At 36.0% G+C, this 21,643-nt stretch overlaps 1 protein-coding gene across 4 annotated transcripts in view; it reads left to right on the top strand.

Moving 5' to 3' along the window:
• LOC104884662 (LEC14B homolog) overlaps nt 1-21,643 on the top strand; it is a 44,652-nt gene that overhangs the window by 10,440 nt on the left and 12,569 nt on the right. For 3 of the 4 annotated variants that reach the window (XM_057393699.1, XM_010669348.4, XM_010669346.4), the window contains 5 exons: nt 1,920-1,997; nt 7,430-7,600; nt 8,625-8,702; nt 15,677-15,852; nt 16,191-16,352. In XM_057393699.1, the coding sequence (XP_057249682.1) occupies nt 1,920-1,997; nt 7,430-7,600; nt 8,625-8,702; nt 15,677-15,852; nt 16,191-16,352 (665 nt within the window). The remainder of the gene's footprint in view (nt 1-1,919; nt 1,998-7,429; nt 7,601-8,624; nt 8,703-15,676; nt 15,853-16,190; nt 16,353-21,643) is intronic. The other variant, XM_048637952.2, reaches the window with a different exon arrangement.

Below are 21,643 nucleotides of genomic sequence, written 5' to 3'. Positions count from 1 at the left end.
ATCCATAAATTGAATATGAATAACGTGATTTCTTTAATGAAAACATTGGGTCTTTGGCTCCGAAGGTTGATTTCGGTGCAAAACATATAAATTTCGTCGTCGGTATAAAACTCACCGGCCATTTCTCCGGCCATAGTGAAGAAGACAGAGAAGTAGCGAAGAGAAACGTGTATTGATGGATGGTGGATGATAGTCTCATGGTTGGTTTAGGTTACTTTATATTTTTAATCTATTTTTTATTATTATCTTTTTTTTTTTTTGGAAGGGTATTTTTTACTATCTTAGTTGGGAAGGGAAAGGGTAACTAGTACCCATGTGCTTGCAATACAGCTGTATTTTGATTTTTTTTGAGACATGCAGATGCAGTACAACTTGTACTGTATGGTTACAACTCTTTCTCTCTTAAATTCTTACTCCTTTTATTTTGGCCTTTTGGGTAAAGAAAAGCCATGTGCATTTTTTTAACAATGTTGACTTTTCAACTCCATATTTCTTAAATGAGACAAGAATCATGATTTGAATTTTTTTAAAGATCTTACATATATTGTGCATAGTCAATTAAAAGATTGATAAGCTAAAGTATCATAATATACAATTTGTGCGCGACAACCGTGATGCGGTCCGCGACAAACGTATCCGTTCCGCTCCAGCGAAACCGCGACCGTTCTCGCGACTGAAACGGTATTTTCGAATCTTGCTCATCGCCACCCACCCAGTCTCGACTCCACCTCACCGCCAACCCAACCCCATACTCCTTCAAATTCTGCATCCCCCACCCTTCCCCCACCGCATCCCTACCCCATTTCGGTTTTCGGCATCCAACAAGAGGAAATATGAGAACAGTGATGAAAATCGAAGAGCCCCCCTCCCAGCATCCTCAACAACGAACGCCGCAAACACGAAGAGCAGTGTCGGAAATCGAAGGGGGCAGGGGGAGGCGGGGCTGCAGAATTCGAAGGGATGGGGGAGGGTTGGGGGCTTTGGGTTGGGGGTGGTGGTGGTGGTGGGTGGGGGGTAGCGGAGATGGGTGGCTGCGTGGGGAGAGAAAAAAACTACCCGAAAATTCAAGAAACTAATCGAAAATTCAAGAAAAATAATAATGGAGGATGATGGGAGGAGAGAGAGAAAATTCTGAGGTTTAGAATGTCATAAATAGAGGATAGTGGGAGGAGATAGAAAGCTTGAAGGTTCATCAATGGAGGATGATTGGTGGAGAGAAAGAAAATTGGGGAGAGAGAGAGAGGAAAACCTAAAGGCTTTAGGGTTTCATACATAGTAAGGGTATTTTAGACCCAAACACAAACCTATTCATGAGGAATTCCCCAAATGTGGGGTAATTTGAGAATTATGCCAAACCTCAGGTGTAGAAATTTCCCTATTTTGTTCGAAAAAAAAGTATGTTTCGAAGCAAGGGAACATATGCTGAGACAAGTATTGAACAATTAGGCTAGAAGATTAAGAATAAGTCGGGGACGTGAGATTGGTTCAAGCTAAACTGATTCTCTTCTCCGTTGTTGACATTTTTGGATTAGGGCTAGTCTAGGCAGACGAAACAGAGTAAAAGAATGCACTAACTTATATTGTATCAGTATTGTTCATCAGACCATACAACAATGCAATCAACAATATTTAAAATCTTTTTAGAGGCTACGGATGTCAAGTGGTGAGAAATTGCCATGAACAACAAACTGTCTTAAGATTCCAGTGTAATATATATGATTTAACCTAATCTAGTATTTAGTTATCATTAATGCAATATGTGCTTGTCTTTTGGTGACTGAATAATAACTTATAATAGAGTTCCTATGTTTAAGAAAATATCGCTGTCATAAAGAAAGATTCCACTCATGTATTCATTTCTTCATTCTTGTCTCATGTCATCTTTCCATCTAACATGGATATTATTTTTACAAGTGCAGGTTTATTCAAGTATGTCTCCCACTGTCCATATCGTTGACGTGGGATCTTCAGTTATGGAGTCTCTTGCAAATGTTACGGTATGTATCAAGTAATTCAGAAGTAGCTCTTATAAGTTCTGCTTTATAATTCATATCCAAACTCTTGAATGCTTTTTTTTCTTCTATGTCACTGTAGAGGTTTTTTCTGAATTAAGGGTTTTTTTACTCCTGAATTCATGATTATGTCTTTTTCCTGTTTTCCCTTGAGGCTGATGCCTGCTGAGCTTACATGACAGTTTCAATTTTTGTCTGTGTTAAATAAATTTATTGTCTGTTTGGTAACTAGAATTTCATTTGATATGATGAAATTGGGTCAAATTAAGTGTTTGGTTACCCAAGAATTTCGAAACTTGAATTTGATGAGATAGCTTATGCAAGCCCATAGTAAAGGATTTGAATTGACATGCTATACGAAGTCATTTGAAATTGCAAGCCCAACCCAACAACCTACTCCCCGCTAGTCACTTTATTCTTTAACAAGCAGTTGCTTTGTTTATCATCATCAGTCTTCAGATCTTCACATTTTGTTCTCTCTTTCTATATTCAGCCCTTGACCCCCCCTCCCTATCTCCTCTATGATCAGCACGCAAATACTTCGCCACCCATCTTTTGTTGCTGGAATCAACATCCAAGTTTCTCTACTCGCCGAGGTACGGTAGATGAACAAGCTAACTCTCATTCCTCCACTTGCTAGAGGCACACGGAGATGCCATATCTAGCTGTCTTTCCTCCACTGAACAAACTCAAGCTGATGTTCTTGCAAACCAGTTTGCCACGTTTGCACAAAGGACAATTCTTAGCAGAAGATTTCTTTTCAAGTTGCATTGTTAGGTATCCTTCAACTTTGATGCACATATTGCCGTTGTAGGAAGCTCTTGAGTTTTCAGATGCAACTCTTTTAGCAAATGTGGTGGATACTGCTGCTAGAGGATAGCTTTTGAAGTGTATAATTTTGAAATTGGAGGATGAGAAAAAAAAATGTAACGAGTTAGTTATGATGTTTAGATAAGGTAATGGATGTATAAAGAAGTTTTCTAGATTGCAGAGGTGGATAGGGTGTGCTTGTCTTGTACTTGTTTCAATCTGGAAGATGTTTTGAGGCATCGAGGAGTTTGAGGCATGGTTATCACTTTTTCCCTTTTCTTTTTACTTAGATAGCTGCTGATTCTTTAAGCCTTTTTCGAGTCTAAGGGGAGGGTGATGAGGCTTTCGGCTTTATTAGGGGAATAGTTTGGGGGGAGGGGGAATAGTCTTATCTATTGCTTTATCTAGTTTTGTGAGGACGCTATTTGTCTCCTTCTTTCTCTTAGAAGATCTGGTCAAGTTTAGGAATTCTTTTTTAATTTAGTGTTCAAGGAGTCAATATGGATTCTCTTTCCCTTTCCGAGTTTGAGGCTTTGAGGGATCTGTGAAAAAGTGTGTTGTCCATTTGACTTATTTGGGGGTTTCTTTAGGGTGCAACCATAGGAGCAGCATTTCCTTCTGGCGTCCATTTGTGAACAGAATTTCATGGAAACTCGTAAGGGGCTAGAGGGCATATGTTCCTTAGGAGCTACTAGGAGGGCATATGACTTATGAGCCGTATCGATCTTCGTGTAATCGAATCCAAAATATCTTCTTTTTCTCCGGAAATGTCCAATGCTTGTGCGAACAAAAGCATTGTTCGTGTTGGTTTTTTGGTCCAGCATTTTTTTCAGTTCAAGTTCAGATGATATCTTTTCATTTGGCTTGTATCTAGTGGTAATTTCACTTGATTAAAAATGTTAGGACGGAAGGGCCTGAGTTAAGGCTTTTGAGTTGTGGGGTATGAGTTTTGTATGCTTGACAATATATGCTCGGGCTTTTTTTCTGTGTTTTTTGCACTCAACCATCTAAATCAATCATATCTATATTGTGCGTTCTTTATGTGTACGTGTGTGCGCCTGCGGGCTCGTGGGAACCGGGTGGAGGGGGAACTAGCCATCAAACGATTTTAGGGACGGGGTGGATGATTATGGCGAGATAATTCCCACTAGGCCTGGGAGGCCAGCCGGGACCTTTTTAAGATTTTTCTTCCCTCGCTTACTTAAGCTCGGACTTCGCTGCCTTCGCCTTTGGCTATTACCGGCTGAAAAGGCTTGGCTAAATTGAACAACCTGGCTGCCTTCCTTTTTTTTCCTTCTTTCTCCTCGACCGCCAGGAGAAGTCGAGTGAACGACACTCCCGTTAGGTGTGCCGGTATGTGTGACTGTGTGTGTATGTCTAAATATCACGGAAATAGAACTCTCCCGTTTTGTTACAGAACGACCGTTCTGTAACGGATTTTGGATTTGTTGTTCCGTGAATTCCCGTTACGAAACGCTATAATAAAATCACATACTTCTCGTCGCGTTTTCGTTCCGTAATGCGAACTTCCCGTGTTCGGACGCTTTTATTCCCATTACATCCATTCTTTTCAAAATTGGCCTAAATATTTTATGATTTAACTATATAGTTGATGAAACATAATATTCTGGTAGATTTGATTACAATATGTTGTAATAATGCTTGATAAACTAAAACAATACAAATAAGGTTAGAACATATTAATGTGAACTTTATAAAAGAATTCACGCCGTGTCGGTCATGAAACATTCTATTTCCCCGTAACAGACCGTTCCCGTGACAACGCGACCCTTCCCGCGAGCACTCGATCACGTTTTTTCCCCTTGCTATATATTCGTCCAAAAAACGACGCTCCTGTAATTCGACGAATTTTTCTTTAAGATTTTTTTCTTGAATAGCATTCAAAAAAGGTTCAGATTGTTTAGTATTCCATTAATTAGAAACCAAGTATTCTCCGTTGCGTTCATCGACTTTGTGCGATCTAATATTTCTATCAAACATGAATTATGCTCCAATGTATCGAATCCATGAATCTATTGATTTTTTTTTTGTGCTTTAATAGTTAGTCCTTGAATTTTGGAAGGATACAGAACTAGACAAAAAGTCCGCTTTGAATTTGAATGAAAATATGATAATAAAAAGAGTGTAACCGGATATTGCATTTGATCCATGTCAAAGCAAATTAGTTCCTACTTATCGACGAATACATGGCACGACCACTTTATTTTTCAAAATACTTCAATTGGTACACGCAAGAAATAGGCTAATTCAACAGCTATTTTGTTCAATTTCTCGTGGAGTCAAATTCTCACCATTACGAGTTAAAGGAATGGCTCTCTGGCCTCTCGTTTCCAAATAAAGGACACAACGAGTATAAATACCCTCTTTACGTTCTTATAATATACTGAATATCATTTTTAAGAAATCAAAAGAAGATGTGAGATTTTTTCGAGGGAATCCCCAACGAAAAATACAGACTATTCCTTCTTTTCCATCGAATCGATCATGACCACTACCTACATTACACGAAATTGCACACCATAATTATGAGCTAGTAAAGAGGCCTGCGATCCCATAGAAAGATATCACGATTCCCTTTGGAAAAAAAAAAAAAAATTTTTGGGAGGGAAATAAAGATATCAAATTTCAACCAAGATAGCTAGAAATTCTGACCAATAAAAATCCTAATGACTCACAAAACGAACAAACAAGTTGGTGATGATGAATGCCAAGTGACTCAAAGTAGTACCTTTTGCCACTTGATGTCGTCCAATATAAAAGCCGTAGCCATAGCTAGATATTTGACACTAACCAAAGCATAAGAAACAAAGGATTTTTTATTTGTCAAAGGATCAATTGAACCAAAAGCTTAAGCTGATGGTTAAGGCATCAGGAATAGATCTATACTCTATTACGCCACATCACGCAAGAGCCCTTTGGGCTTAAAGTGTGTATGCAGCATAGGCTTCCCTCATACATGACGCTAGATATTCCACTAAGAAAGGAGGGGTGAATGAGACTCGAACCCGTGACCTTTTTGTCACGCTGGCTCCTGATACCATATCAAATGACCAACTCAACCAAAAACTTAAGCGGTTGGTTGAGGTCCAGGAATGGATCTATACTCTATCATTCTTTGTCTTCCATGAATATGGAGGATTACCCAATAAAATAGAGTACCCAGAATGTCGGACTATCACAAGCACACAAACAGGAAAATGAGCACCTAGGGACTCAGGTAGCAGCTTTAGCCACTTAGATCTCCATGCCTATATTAGCTGTAGGACGATATCCGGCTTTTGCATAACTTGTAGAAAAAAAATGAACTAAAAAATCGAAGAATTGCCGAACAAGGAGCAACAAGCCGATAGTCGAGAAACCGATGTAGAAAATCAGGGAAGAATTCTCATATAGGCTTTGTTTTGCAAACCAGAGTGAAAAAATGTGATGTACATCATTAGTTGACTCATTCTTATTACTAAGCAATAACAACAAAAAAATGATGATTTCTGAAAAGTACTAACGTTGCCTGATTTGTTATCCTCTTAAAGAAAATCACCACACTTATAAAGGTCTTGTGGACTCATTGACATTCAATGGTTTTTTATTTTTATGCGGGGAAGGGTTCCAACCCATGTATATTCTTCTTCAGAGCGTTGCTCTCATGTTTCATAGCTACCCTTCATTCTACATAATGACTTCTTTACAATTACATGTTAACCACACGTTATTAGATTTCTCTCGCAAAGTGGAACCACACACTTAAGGATGATGATGGAAATGAAGTATGTAGGATGCGCAAAGTGACAACATAGTTTTTGAGTTAAGCTGGAGGACAACGATCACGACGTAACCAAGTATGGTCCAAAGGAGGGTGTGAAGAGTCTAGACCTTTGAGTAACAATTATGAGGAAATGACCTCGGGTTAGGAGTTTTTATTGGCAAGGCAAGATGTCGGGTTCGAGTAGCTAGAGGTGTGTCCTGGTATGTGAAAAGAAGCCTAATAGGTGATGCGTTACGTGGCTAGATTAAGTCAAACCTACATTATCTATGAATTTGGGAAATAGTAGGTTTGCAATTAAAAAAGATAAGTGTACCTTATTCCACAATTAATATATACACATTTTAATTACCTGAATCCCAAATAGTTAAGATCTTATCGAGACTTGAAAATTTGAAGAACCTAATATCGGAGTACTAAAAGTGTAAATTCTTGGTAGAAACGTTTTTTGTGTCAATGGTCGAAAATTATGTTCACTTCCAGAGTTGTAACCAATTGATACTCTGGTTCATCATTTTGTTATTCAAAGTCTAAAACCTGACCATCCTTCTTTCTGTACTTAACTTGTAACACCATGGAAATCCCCTCTTAATTTTTGCAATTATTTACCTTTTAATATTATTTCACGTTAAATATTAGAGTATTTTAATATTAAAAATGGGAACCTAATACGAAGTGAATGTTACAAATTTTTAATTTCAACCTATTACATGACGAGTTTTTTTTAGTCTTCTGAGTTCTGATCCTAATGTTGCTGACTTATTTAAGTATGCTATACCCTAATTAGTCGTATTCTTCTTTCTAAATGCAACTCTGCATTGTCCAGGAAATTCATGAAGGTTTGGACTTGTCAGGAGATGATGATGAAAGTTTCAGTATCTTTTCTCTGAAGTTCTCAATGGATGGTCAAGAAATTGTTGCTGCAAGTAGTGATGATTCTATATATGTCTATGATCTCGTAACCAACAAGCGCACGCTCCGAATACCTGCACATAAGGTATTCCAGTACGTAAATAGGAATATGTTCATTGCTTTGATGTATGAAGGTCTTACTATTTACTTAAGCTTCTATGTGCATTAAGTTCAAATACGTATCAGAGTTTGTGCCTCTTTTCTGGTGGAAGTTCTAAAGTCTAATTTCTTTGATTTGCTAGGTTGATATAGGTCTTATGTAATTTATTCTTCGCTCTAATATATATGTCCGTTCTGTTTTCGGAAGTTCTAGATGTTTTATTTTTCACTTTTGAAGATATATGTGTATCTTGATTCTTCCGAAGTGTCCCTTATTATTTAGTATAGGAGAAATGAATTAGTAAATCTAGATTTTGAATCCAGTAACTGTTCGTTGTATGTGAACTCATGATCATCCCTTCGAAAGTCAAATTTCCCTGGGGGATTATATATTATATGGAGGGACTAGGGAACACGTAAATGCATATTATTTACTGCAATCAGCTTTTTGGAATGGGATTATGATTAGTACTTACTTTTTGCTGTGTAATATAAGTAAGATACTATATCAATTCATATCTTAACACCTTTGCTAAACTCAAGAAAAATAGTGCTTCAAATTTCTTGCTACAATATAAACAGTTCAGTTCTTGAAAAAGTAAGAAAGAGAGACATTGACTATGCTGTTGTTAACTACATTTTAGAAATAATGTTGCGATTTGTGGAATAAGACGGAAAAGGCAGCATTGACATTGTAACTAATTATACTTTTGACATTATAACTTCTTCAACGTGTAAAAGGCAGTATTGGAATCCTTAAGAGTTTCTTGTACTACTTAGCATATGGGATGTTTTTAACGCATTATTCTATGTTATTTTATACTATCTACTTATTTCTATCAATTCCCTCGTTTTTCATGTATTCATAAGGGTCAGGTTCTTTTGTTTATCAGTATAGTATACTGAAGTGTATCTGAATTCAGGCCCGTGTTTTTCTTGTACCATTTTTTGTGTAACTTTTCTCTTTTGTATTGTTGCTTCATGTGAGGTTGGTGGATTGTCTGTTTCAGGAAGATGTTAATACTGTATGCTTTGCTGATGAATCTGGTCATCTGATATATTCTGGAAGTGATGATAGCTTCTGCAAAGTGAGCTTCTTTCATTATCCTTTGCGTAGATCATCTGGCATCCATAGTCTCTACTAATTGTTGAAACCATTAACCAAGTGAGTCCAAAAAATTTTAGTTGTATTCTTTGATAATCCTGGGAATCCTTTCACATGCACTAAGCCCCTTTTAGTGTGCATAATTGCACCTCGATACACATTGTTTATTATTTATTTTCTACTTTTTGTAGTTTGGGGCCTAGGGGGTGGGGGAAAGTAGAGGATGTTTTAGCTTGAGTAGATTCCTGCAATTCCATTTTTAATTAATGAGGTAGCAACGGAAACACTAAGCGTCAAGTAATGTAGCAATCTCTCAAAATCTTACCTGCCAAAGATCAACTACAAGACTTTCTGGACGTCGTGGATGTTCAGTGGCAGGTATTTCCAAGGCAGAAAGCTAGGAATGCTGCTTGACCGATAAATTTGGTTCATTGAAACATATTTTTTTTCTTTGAGGGTGAATCTTAAGGTGTCTGATAAGAGCTTAACCAAGTAAAGTAAGGCAAATAAGTCTTATTGGAATAATTTTGAAGCTGGAGAAGATCAATGGTCACCATTACATTAACTAGGTTATAAGAATCGAAATCTTTATTTCTGTTGGGGTTTCTAAGAATCTTGATCCAGAATTCTAATATTGGCTGACTTCTTTAGGTTTTATCTTGATAAAGAAACTGAATTTAGAGTTCTCGTTTTACAGTTTAAATGAGTAAAAGGTTTCAAGTGATTTTAATGTGGATCATAGTGTAGGATATCTTTTTCTAGTACCTTTAGATTGGGGGTCCTAGGGAAATCTCTATGAACAAGAAGTAAGCTGAAAGTAAGTTAGTTTAGGTGACTGATACACTGGTTACAAGGAACTGTGATCATCGAGTGTCATCATCACATAAGAAATATGTTTATTATCCTCCAATAAAACAATTGTCCCTTATCTCCTTATGAAATTAGGAAACAAATTCACTTTTTTTCCCCAAGCTAATCACCTTGCAATTAGAAAGCAAGAATATAACAAGACTTTACTTTGAACATCTTCCCTAAAGACCTATTAGGAAAGAAAATTATTTTCTTTAAAACTACTATTCAGAAAAATAAGAAATTAATTATATACTTCCTCCATTTTTGTTCTATTGCAACATTGAAGGTGATCACACTGTCTAAGTCATGTGAAGAGGAGATAGATTAGAAATAGATTAAGTGTGGGAATTGGGAACCATGTGATAGGAGAGAGATACAAATAACTTTTAGCCTAATTTAGTAATGTTGCAATTTATATTGAACATCCATAAATGAGTATTCAGAAAACTATCGCCGGAGTCAGATATTTTATTGAGTATTCGGGTAGGTTTGCTTATACTATTTATTATATAAAAGTAAACTAGGTGGCCAGTTGGGTTCCTATGGGCTTTGATAAGGAATATTCAATTCAAATGTAAATGAGTTAGTGGAGGGTTTGAATCATTTTTTTCTGTTATTTATTACTTCATCAACTTGTGCCATACAACAAACCTAGCTATTCCTTCTTTTACCGGTTTCAGTCTTTTACCCTAGCTAATTAATTTTTTTTCTTTTTTTTTTTCCTATTGTACCGAATTCCGATTATTATGCTTCTATTACAAAATTCTGATTTATAATTATTAAGCACATTTATAAAGATACGGGCTATATCATTACTTTTCTTTTTTTTCTTTTCTAATGACTATTTATTTTACTAGGACTTTTTTAAAATTATTAGTTTATATTTTTATAATTATGTCATTTAATACTGTTCTACATAAATTAAATGGAAATTATATCTATTAAAAATGTAAGGTAATATTATTCATTATTATATTTTTTTACCGAATCCAAGTCGTACCCATCTTTGAAATTTTGGTTTTGCCGTTTTTCGTCCCCGTACCCGTATCCGTATTAGTGCTACCTAGCCCGTTACATTTGTTTTTTTCAAACATTGGCCAAATTCTTTTTATGATTTAATTATGTAGTTTATGGAACACGATATTCTATTAGATTTGATTATATTATGTAGTAATAATGCTTCATAAACAAAAAAAAAATGCAAAAAAGTGGAAACATATTTATGTGAATTTTTTTAAAAGATTCACGTCGCGTCGGCCGCGAAACGTTCTAAATACCGGTTACTGGCCGTTCCTGCGGCAACGTGACGTTCCCGCGAACGCGACCGTGACCGCGTTTTTTTCCCTGTATGTGATAACTTGTCTACAAGGGAGAATGAAATGTTTCTCTTTAGTGATTTTTAGAGTTGGAGAAGATTGAAAAGAGGAATAGCACTATAACTAGGAATGGCGATTGGAATTAGAGGGCATTCGGATAATATGATTTTCGTTGTAATCTTAGGACTTGGATAGTTGGAAGGAGGGAATTAAAACATGTCCGTTCCGTTATACAACGACCGTTCTGTAACGGATTTGGAGTTTTTGTTCTGCAAAACGCCGTGGAACGCTCTAACAAAAATCACGTCCTTCTGGATGCATCGTCCATTACGTAACAATAACTTTGTGCGATCGAACGAATTTTTATCCGTTAGGTCTGTTCTTTTGTCCAATTTGCACAAATTACTTGTTTAGTAATGGAAATATGTTATTTTGAATATCTATTCATACCATTGATCTAACCAACTTATATAATGATAGATTTAGTTATATTAGTTTGAAACAATACTTAAACTAATTTAATGTAATTGCGGCTAAAATCCATATGAGTAGCTAAAATGCAACCGAACTGCGAACGTGACTACGTCCGTGATTCTATTCCTTGGTTGGGAGTTAGGACTGGGAGTGAATTGGCCACTCGGATTCCATTCAAGTTGTAATGGTGAAATTATAGAGATATAGAAATACCCACAAAATAAGGTGAAAGATGATTAGCTGCTCCTCCATGAATGCACTCAAAGGCAAGGACAGCATGGTACGAGCCTGCGGAGTGAGAATATTGGAGATATAGGAGGTGGTCGATTTGAATAATCTGCCAATTATTGTGGGCTTGATTGTTTGTACGGAAGAGGAGGTGGAGTTGGCGATATTGAATATGCCTTTCACTCCGATAGGGGGATCTTGAGATCCAAATGGTATTTCTTGTTCCACATCAGCTAGGTGGAGGAACTGGAAGCAGCTGTTGTCGGATAAAAGCGGATCTCTTTTGGTACCGGTGAGACGACCGCCGGCTGTTGCAAGAGCTCAAACGGTAGTTCCACTCAAGTCACGCAGGGTCCACTATGGTAGGTTGGTAGAGAATACCTAGGGGCGCGAGACAACTCTCTCTAAGGAACTCTGCAAAATAGCCCCGTAACTTCGGGAGAAGGGGTGCCCCCTCACAAAGGGGGTCGAAGTGACCAGAGTCGCCCCTTTACTAAAAACACAGGGCTCCGCAAGCGTTGAAGCAACTGGGCACAGTGGTGGAGTACCGGTGGGGTTTTGTGGAGCTTGCCACACCCTTGACAAATGTTCCAGATAATATAGCTATGGGCACCTTTATAAATTAGGCTCCAAGGAAAAAATCAAAGCTGGACTCAGCCTGCTAGATCTGCAAAATTTGGACCTGGCAATGGGCCTGACCGTTAGAGTGAAGGATTAAGTAAGAGCCGGGCCTCGTAGCAAAGCTCAATTATGGATGCTCCTCTTTTGAAATTTCCAGTCCACTCAACGCAATGAACTCCAATAAGATATGATGCTCGGATTCGGATTCTAGTGTCTAACACAGCACACAGGTGAATATCGGATCCTTGGAATCTCATAATCAAGGAGTTGGGGACACATTTTAGAAGGATCTGAACTTGAAATATGGACTCGGGGACTCATCAGTTTTTATAGGTATAGCCTTATTTTAAATAAAAAAAAAAGTTTCCCATAAAATTGCAATATCCTATTAGAAAACTATTCAGCTCCTCTAGTAAAAGTTTTTATAGAAAAAAGAAACATATGTTGACTGTATGGGAAATACACAAATAATAATAATTACTGCAACCATCACTATGAGGACAATGTGAACTTTAAGTGGGGATGTTGCAAAACACCAACTGTATATCTCCTTGCCAATAGGTGATATTTGCTTCTATTGGACAACCAGGGCTTTTAGTATGTAGGCTGAATCATCTAACAGATGTTGTAGGCACTTTATTGATTTTGTTTTTTTTTATTTTGATAATAAGACTATTATAGAATTCAGTCAAAGAATTTACATGTGCTTTATAGTGTCCAGAGTGTGGGTGGGACCATGGTTAGGCATTCAAACCCAATGCAGTAACTATATTCCGTTGAAGGAATGGGTTGTTAATTTTGTAAATAAATTCTGGAAAGAGGATGGAATTGAAAGCGATCGTGGTCTTTGCTTCTGCGCAATTTTATGGGCAGTTTGGCTTCATCGTAATAATGTTGTGTTTCCCAATTTAAAACAAAATCCTTATGAGATTCTGCATAGGGCAGAAGAGTTGGTGGAGGGTGAAAGGGATCGAATGGAAGGAAGGCATGACATTAGAAAGAAGAATCCTCCAAATACAAGCAATGAAGAGAGAGAAGTGAAATTCATTGTTGGCATTTGCAGGGAAATAATTTGTATAATCACTGTTGATGGTGCGTGGAAGAGGGTGAAAAAGAAAAATTGTCCTAAAGCTGGTATCGGTTGGAATGCGAGAGTTGGATCGAACATTGTATTCAAGGGGAACAGCGTGATAAAGGCTAACTCTGTACTACAATGTGAGGGATTGGCAGTACTAAGAGCAATTAAGGAGGCCCAAATAAGGAATAAAGGGAGCGTTAGGATTCTAACGGACTCAACAGTGTTAGTTCAAGCTTTAGTTGCGTTCCAATTAGTCAGTATTTGTAGAGACGTTTATAAATCGTGTAAAAAACTTCATTTCTGTGAAATACTTAAGGTGGATAGGAATGTAGTTATGGACAGTCATGATGATGCCATTAAGGCTACACAATGTACGCTTGTTTAACTTGTTTGTTTGTACTTGCCAAAAAATTTTTTTTTACGTGGTTCAGGTTTCCATGATTTCTTAAAACCGCCTAGTAATTCCTCTCGATGGGATGGAACTGCTGGAAATTGAACTGTTACTCCTGACATTAGCTCTACTTTTAAGAGGGGTTGCATGTAACTTCAATACTTCCTCCGTCCCAAAATATTCTTTACACTTTTTTTTTTATCTGTCACAGAATACTCTTTAGTGTTTACACTTCTATTTTGGGATATGACCCACTATTATTTTAATCATTTTACCTTCTAATTATTGACCCACACTCTCTCTCATCCAGATAAAATAATATCACTCTTATTACCTATCAACTCTAACCATGACCCACATTTTTTCTCCTTAGAATAAAATAATACTTACTAACTACTAACTGCTATCACATCTACTTTTCAATAAAATAACAATTGATAACCAAACAACTTATCATCTAAAATTACGTGCCTTGATAAGTGTCGAGTATTCTGGGACGGAGGGAGTATCTTTTTACAAACTAGGGGAGGGTCCGTTATGGGAATCCTCCAAAATTTTCTTTGCTATGTTTTCTTGCCATCTTTGACATGGTGCCTCCAACAACGGTGGTCTCTCTTTTTATCATAGTTCAAAAATGCGGTTTTGGTCACGATGGCGGTAACGGTCATGGTGATGCGGGAACGGGAATGATGCGGTGGTTGTACTGCTAAATATCGGCTTAAACCATGAGATGTCCCTAGAATCCACCTAAATCACGATTTTTTTACACCTTTACGATGTGGGTAATATCGGTTCGGTAGATTTGAAACCTTTACGACACGGGCAATATGAAATGATGCGGCGTTGTTTTGACACCATGCTTTTCATGGAAAAGTGTTATACCTTCGTGTTGGTTTGGGAGCATCCTCCAATTTCATATTATCCTTGTTAGCTTGCTTCTTATTTGTTTGTTTATTGAAGTTACTGAGAAGATAGGGTGTATAATATTTGACATTCGCAGAGATATAGAAAGTAGCATATTGTTCTACCAAAAAAAAAAAAAGTAGCATATTGAAGATATTGTTCTATGTCAGCTATAGGAGTATCTTTTTGGGAACAACATCGAGTTTGGTACACTTTAAGCTATGAACCTCCCCTATGGTCCTATCCAACGGAAGATTGATGGAGTATAATTTTATGATTGGTAATTAGTATATTACATGGAACTATGGACTAATTTGCTTTGACGATGATAGATGTTATATAATATTCCCTCCGCTTTTTTAATTGCTACATTTTCCTTAAATGGTTGTTTCTTTTTAATTGCTGCATTTTCCTTATTTGAGGTACTTGGCCCACCCTAAAGTAATACTTTTATATTTGTTTTTCTCTTTTTTGCCACCCAAAAATACTACTTTTTTACTTTTTCTCATTATTTTAATTAAATGGGTCAAAAAGTACACTCCAGAAAGCTTGAAAGTGACATTGCATAAATTGTTGTGCATACAACAATGTAGCAATTAAAAAGAAGGGAGGGAGTACTATGATACTTCCTCCTTTTTTCAAAAGTTGCAACGTTTGGACTTTTAACTATTTATGTACTTACTTTGGTCGGGAATTCGTGACTAGTATATAATACAAGCTTTAGCATGTAAAATGTTGGATTTATCTAAATTTCATGATAAATAACTAGATATGAATGGTCAAAGTTGTGTATTGACAAGTGTGAAAGTCGAAACTTTGGATCTATAAAAAAAAGAAGTATTAATCATTGTAAAAACATTATGATTATGATTCTTATCTGTTATTAGCCACATGTGGGAAATTCAGTTTTCACCTTATGAAAATTGTGTGAAGCAAAAGATGTTTGTTAACATGTTTCTCCACATGCAAAGAAATTAATTCCTTATGTAAGTAGTGTGGTATATGCCATTTGCGTTTCTCTTTTGCTATAAAGTTTTCAGGACCACTGATTTCAGTCTAACTGGAAAACTAATCGAAGGACATCTATTGTTTAGGTGTGGGATAGACGTTGCCTCGCATCAAGATCTCAACCTGCTGGAACTTTAGTTGGTCATCTGGAAGGCATTACTTTTATTGACAGTCGTGGTGATGGACGTTATTTTATATCTAATGGGAAAGATCAGACTATTAAACTGTGGGATATACGAATGATGTCTTCTAACTCGGAATGGTACATATAACTACCATGATAAATCCTTTCTATTAGAGGCGTATATTTGTTTTCTAGGTCTCTATATTCAGAATATGAATGCCTGATGTTTTTTCCTAAATAAAGAGTGGCCTTTTTTATGCCTCAAAAGCCTTAAGCCTAAAGATAGTGCAGACTTGTTAAAACTTCAAGTTGTACTGGTAAAACTTCAATTACTGTTGGAATTGTGTGAGATATCTTTTTTGTTACATAGTCACTGTTGATTCTGTTATCATTAGCGATTCTTATGCTTAGTACGTACTAACTAAAGTAAATGTGTGCTGCGCATACTAATATTATGCTTGTGGGGATCTGTTCAGTGTTAGCAGACCAAGAACAAACTTTAATTGGGATTATAGATGGATGGATTACCCTGCAAAGCTTAGAGAGATGAAGCATCCAAATGATCAATCCTTGGCAACATATAGGGGCCATTCAGTCCTTCGCACTTTGATTCGCTGTCACTTTTCTCCGGAGTACAGGTAACCAAGTTTATCTGATCATGATTCAAAGATCCTCCAACATTTTTCCTGATAGCAGATTTAGTGATGTGAATGCGGAAGCTTTACAACAAAAATATTATAAAGAACACTCGAATCTCACTTGGAAACAAGTAAAACTCTGTTTTATTAATATGATTCGTGCAATATAAATACTACACGCCTAACATAAAAAATCCTACCGAACATTAAAGTCCTAACACACACTAACAACTAATAAGATAAACAATAACTAAGAAGATAAACCATAAGACTCCTAGCTAACCTTAACTCAAGCTTCACACGCCTAAGATAAGTATAGCCATGCCTAGGATAATTATAAACATATCCTAGCTAACTTAGATTCCTAACAAGACTCAATGACAAAGGAATTAGACTCCTAAACATAATATGATTCCTTTATCACTCAAACACCTAAAATAAAGAATTATAAAACAACTAAAATACAAAGTCTCCTAACAGAATTAGGACACTTCATAAAGAATCCTAACAGAACTAGGATTTCTAATCCTACTAGGATTAAGATTTTAAGAGTCCTATTCCAACTAGAACTAGGAAAACACAATCCTAATAGAATTAGGATTTGTAGGAAATGACTATTTCTCATATGGATCATTTAGTTACCTAACCAATCATATATATTGATTTGTTTTGTTGATCTCAAGAATCATTGACTATAATTTGGGCAATTTAACCTTTAGTTGGATTAAAGTTCACTATTCTGAATTTTGGGGGGTCGTAGGGGAAGTTAAAATTTGAAGTACAAATTCTTCTGCAGTAACTCTGTGTTGCTTTCAAAATGGTGCGTTAGAATTTAATGTTACTGAGGTCTCTCAAGTTTCCTATATAAGTCAAGAATAAGGGGATTTTATATCATGTGAATGTTGTGCTTCGAGAACATTTCTTCAAGTGATTAATGATATAGGATTGAGTGATTATTTTGCAATTCAATTGTTTGGAGTTGGTTTTCTATGTCATGAACGTTACACAAACATTAGTTCCTAATTAGCGAAATAATTATATGGAAATTATCCTCGAATCTATTTTTCTTTACTCAATAATATACTAGAAATTAAAGGAAAAATTCACACCAATAATTTCAACTATGGTCGTTCTTCCCATATCAATCCCAACTACAGGTTATTATAGTATAGTCCAAACTATTGAGACATCTTCCTAAACCGATCCCATTACCTATAGTAATCGATTTAAGAGGTTAAAAAGCCATTTGGCCCATTGTATTTGGTAGAAATATTTACTACTTGTTCTTCTTTTTTTTCCCCTTTTTTTTCATCCTTTCTCCTTTGTGTTTTTCCTCATCCTTCACCTCCTAACACCACTACCACTATTCCACCACCACTGTCAACAACAACAAACCACTAGGCAATCACCGTAACCACCCTCGTTCCCACCTGAAAAAGATGACAACCATCGCGGCCTCCGCCTCTCTTTCCTCTTGTTACCCACTTTCCTTCTCTCTCTTTCTCCTCTATTGCTGCACCATTGCCACACCCTCATTTCCACCACTCAAAGTGTGTCCTTTTATGGTAGAATTCGACCATATAAAGTTATAAACTCCAAATTTGAAGTTTTTATAGTCGAATTTGACCTTCTTAAGCCTTTGTTGAAGAAATATACAAATGGGTATGTCTCTCTTGGTTTTCTTTTGGCTTTTAATGGTTAATTTCGTGGTAGGGTGGGTGGTGATGGAAGTAAAAGTTTGGCTGTGGTGGAGCGAGGAACGTTTTGGCACTTTGGTGGGTATGTGGGTACAATGTACAGGTGGTAGAGGAGGAAAGTTTGGTGGTAGTTTATTGGTAGAGGTGATGGTCTTTATGTGGTTAATTCGTATTTTCGTGGTGTGGGTAAGGATGGTTACCAGGGATCGAAAATTGTTTTCAGGAGGGTGGTGATGGTTTTCGTGGGGGAGTGTTTGATTTTAGGGTTGGGTGGAGTGGTATTCAGGTTCGTGGTGGTGGTTTCTGAGGTTTATATGGTGGTTTTTAAAGGGGGGGGGGGTTTGAATGTTGGTTTTCGATGAATGGGCTGGTGGTTATTGGAAAAGAGAGGAAGAGAGAGAGAAATAAACAAATAAATATTTTACCGATGTGATAGGTTGTAGGTCAATTGGAATCATTTTAGGAAGATGTCTCAATACTTTAGATTGTATGGAGTTTGATTCCGTAGATGATGCTTGAAACTTTTGGTTAGAGTATCGTGGGAAAATGGGTTTTAATGTGCGCAAGCTTTATATAAATAAGAATAAAGATCATGATGTGTCTTCAAGAAGATCTTTCTGTGCAAAAGAGGGTTATCGTCAGCCAACTAAGGATGAGCTAGTTTTACATTCACGTAGTGAAGCAAGAAGAGGTTGTAAAGTTCGTCTCAGTATTTCTTTAATCAATACAACTGGAAGATACATTGTGCATGATTTTGTATGTGAACATAATCACGCACTTTACTTGCTAAGAACGTGACACTTATTGTCATCTCAAAGGAAAATATATGAAGTTCAAGCTTGTGAAATTAATCTTGCTGATGAATGGAATTATGCCCAAAGTAGCACATGAACTCCTTGGCGCACATGTTTGGAGATCTGCAAATCTCAGATGCACTCATCTAGATCACAAGAATCACCTTCGAATTAGGCGCCACAGGGGAAGTTTGTTAAATTACTTTTATTTGCAAACCATAGAAAATCCTTCATTTCGGTATTCATTTTGATTGGATAGTAAAGAGAAAATAACAAACATATTTTGGGCGGATGCAAAAATGCTTATAGATTATGCTTTATTTGGAGATGTCATTGCTTTTGATATTACATTTGGAACAAATAAAGAAAATACACCTCCTGGTGTGTTTGTTGGATTTAATTATTTTAAGGAAATAGTTATTTTTGGTGCTGCACGTCTATATGACGAAACCGCTGATTCTTTCAAACAACCACGTAAAAGAATCAGCGGTTTCGTCATTTAGAAGTGTAGCGCCAAAAACAACTATTTCCCTAAAATGGGTAAACACAACAAGAGGTCTATTTTCTTTATTTGTTCCAAATGTAGTACAAAAGCAATAACATCTCTAAATAAAGCATAATCTATAACCACTCTTGCATCCGCCCAAAATACGTTTGTTATTTTCTTTTCACTATCCAATTGAATTCGAATACTAAAATGAAAGATTTTCTATGGTTTGCAAATGAAAGTAATTTAACAAACTTCTTCATACTCCAATTCCCTCTATCGCTTAGTTTGAATATAATTCTTGTGATCTAGATGAGAGTACTCGAGATTTGCAGATCCCCAACATGTGCACCAAGGAGTTCATGTGCTACTTTGGGCTTAATTCCAGAGTCATCAACAAGATCAATTTGAACATCAGATATTTTAATTTAAGATGAGAATGGCAAGTGAAGTGTGTGATTATGTTCAGATAAAAAATCATGCACAATGTATCTTTAAGTTGTCTTGATTAACAAAATACCGAGACGAACTTTACAACTTCTTGTAGAACTAGCCCTTCGTTAGTTAGCCGACTAAAAACCTCTTTTGCACATAAAACTCTTTTTGAAAACATATCACCATCTTTGTTCTTATTTATGTAATGCTTGCGGACATTAAAACCCATCTTCTCCACCATACTCTAACCAAAAGTTCTAAGCATCATCTATATAATCAAACTTCCAATACAAGGAATCAAATAGTCTGACCCTTTAGCATTGTTACTTGGTACTTTATTTGAATGATCCATGAACCTATAATAATTAAACCAATGCATATATGAAATTAATCCCTCTGTAATCTTTATTTTGAAAAAAATCCCGATATAATAAGAATAAATACACAAATAATATCTTAATTCAAGCCAAACATCTTTCATGCAGAATGCAAATATCATTGCATTATAAAGACCAAAAAGTAGTATTCCACAACAATTTTAATAATTGAAAATAGTATTGCAATACAACATATCATTAGTATCAATATAATGTGTTTGATGCAACTTACCTATGATATTGAAAGAAGAGGTTGTCTTCTACATATATGGGCTTTTTGTGATTGATCGAAAGCGACACAAATTCACTTTTGTGTATGATATGATGAACAATAAGTCTCTATTCTTTAGGTTATACTCCGTACATGTATAAGAATTGAAGAAACTTAGTATTATTAGAGGGAAACTTGTGCTGAAAAATAATTTAGAGGGAAACAAGTACTTTTGCAGCTCAATTATAATTACCTAGCTTATTATTATTTTAATTAGTCATCGTGGTTTTAAATAAAAGGCTAGGATTTACTTACAAACTCCAGTGGATTCGAACGCGACTCTACTTAGATCATCATTTGTTTCATCAAGTAATTCCCACTCTGGAACCCCTTGATATTCTCCGGGTTCCTTGTTTAGATAGTCCTCGAATATTCTTGACTTGGAACTCCATGTATTTGTACTTGGAAAGCTTGGTACTCCACAAGTTCCTTCAAGTGAGACTTTAATAACCTCTAAAATTTCATAGGATCTCAAAGCTTTACTAGGCAAATTTGTCTTTGTGCAAGTCTTCATCAAAAGTTATACATCAACAACATTTCCCCATTTTTGATGATGAAAAACAAGGCAAACAAACTCGGTAACAAAAAGAATATAACTAAGTAAAAAATGTTAATCTACTATGAACTTAAAAAATAAACTAAGTACTGACATAAGTAAAAATAGCAAAATATAGATTAAGAAAATTTTTACAACTTCATGAAGTTCAACTTGACTTTTGTTTTTAAATTGGAACTCATGAGTAATTACTCCCATAAATCCATATGAGAAGTGGCTCATTTCCTACTAATCCTAATTTTGTTAGGATTTGTGTTGTAATCCTAATTGTAGTAAGAATAGGACTCTTGAAACCCTAATTTTATTAGGATCATAACTCCTAGTTTTGTTAGGTGTATTAAAGTTTCCTAAATCTAGTTAGATGTGAAGTCCAAATCCTAATTCGATTAGGATTCCTAATTGATTAGAATTGTAGTAGTAATAGAAGTTTTTTGCTTTTAAGTTTTTACTATTCTACTTGGAATAGGTTTTTCTTACTTAAAGCACACACATTAGGAGTATAGTTAGAATAACCTTACCTATTTATTGTTAATGATTTGACAATGTTTCTTAGTAAAACATACATAGTTTCCCCTTATCACATATTAGGAAATACTAAACAAGTTGTGCTTTGATCCATCAACAAGAAAAATATTATCAAATTAATGGGAACTTCACTTACCAACATTACACAT

Source organism: Beta vulgaris, chromosome 3 (genome assembly GCF_026745355.1).
Source record: "Beta vulgaris subsp. vulgaris cultivar EL10 chromosome 3, EL10.2, whole genome shotgun sequence".
NCBI lineage: Eukaryota > Viridiplantae > Streptophyta > Magnoliopsida > Caryophyllales > Amaranthaceae > Beta > Beta vulgaris.
The sequence above is the reverse complement of the archived record's forward strand: the minus strand, read 5'-3'. Positions and strand labels throughout refer to the sequence as shown.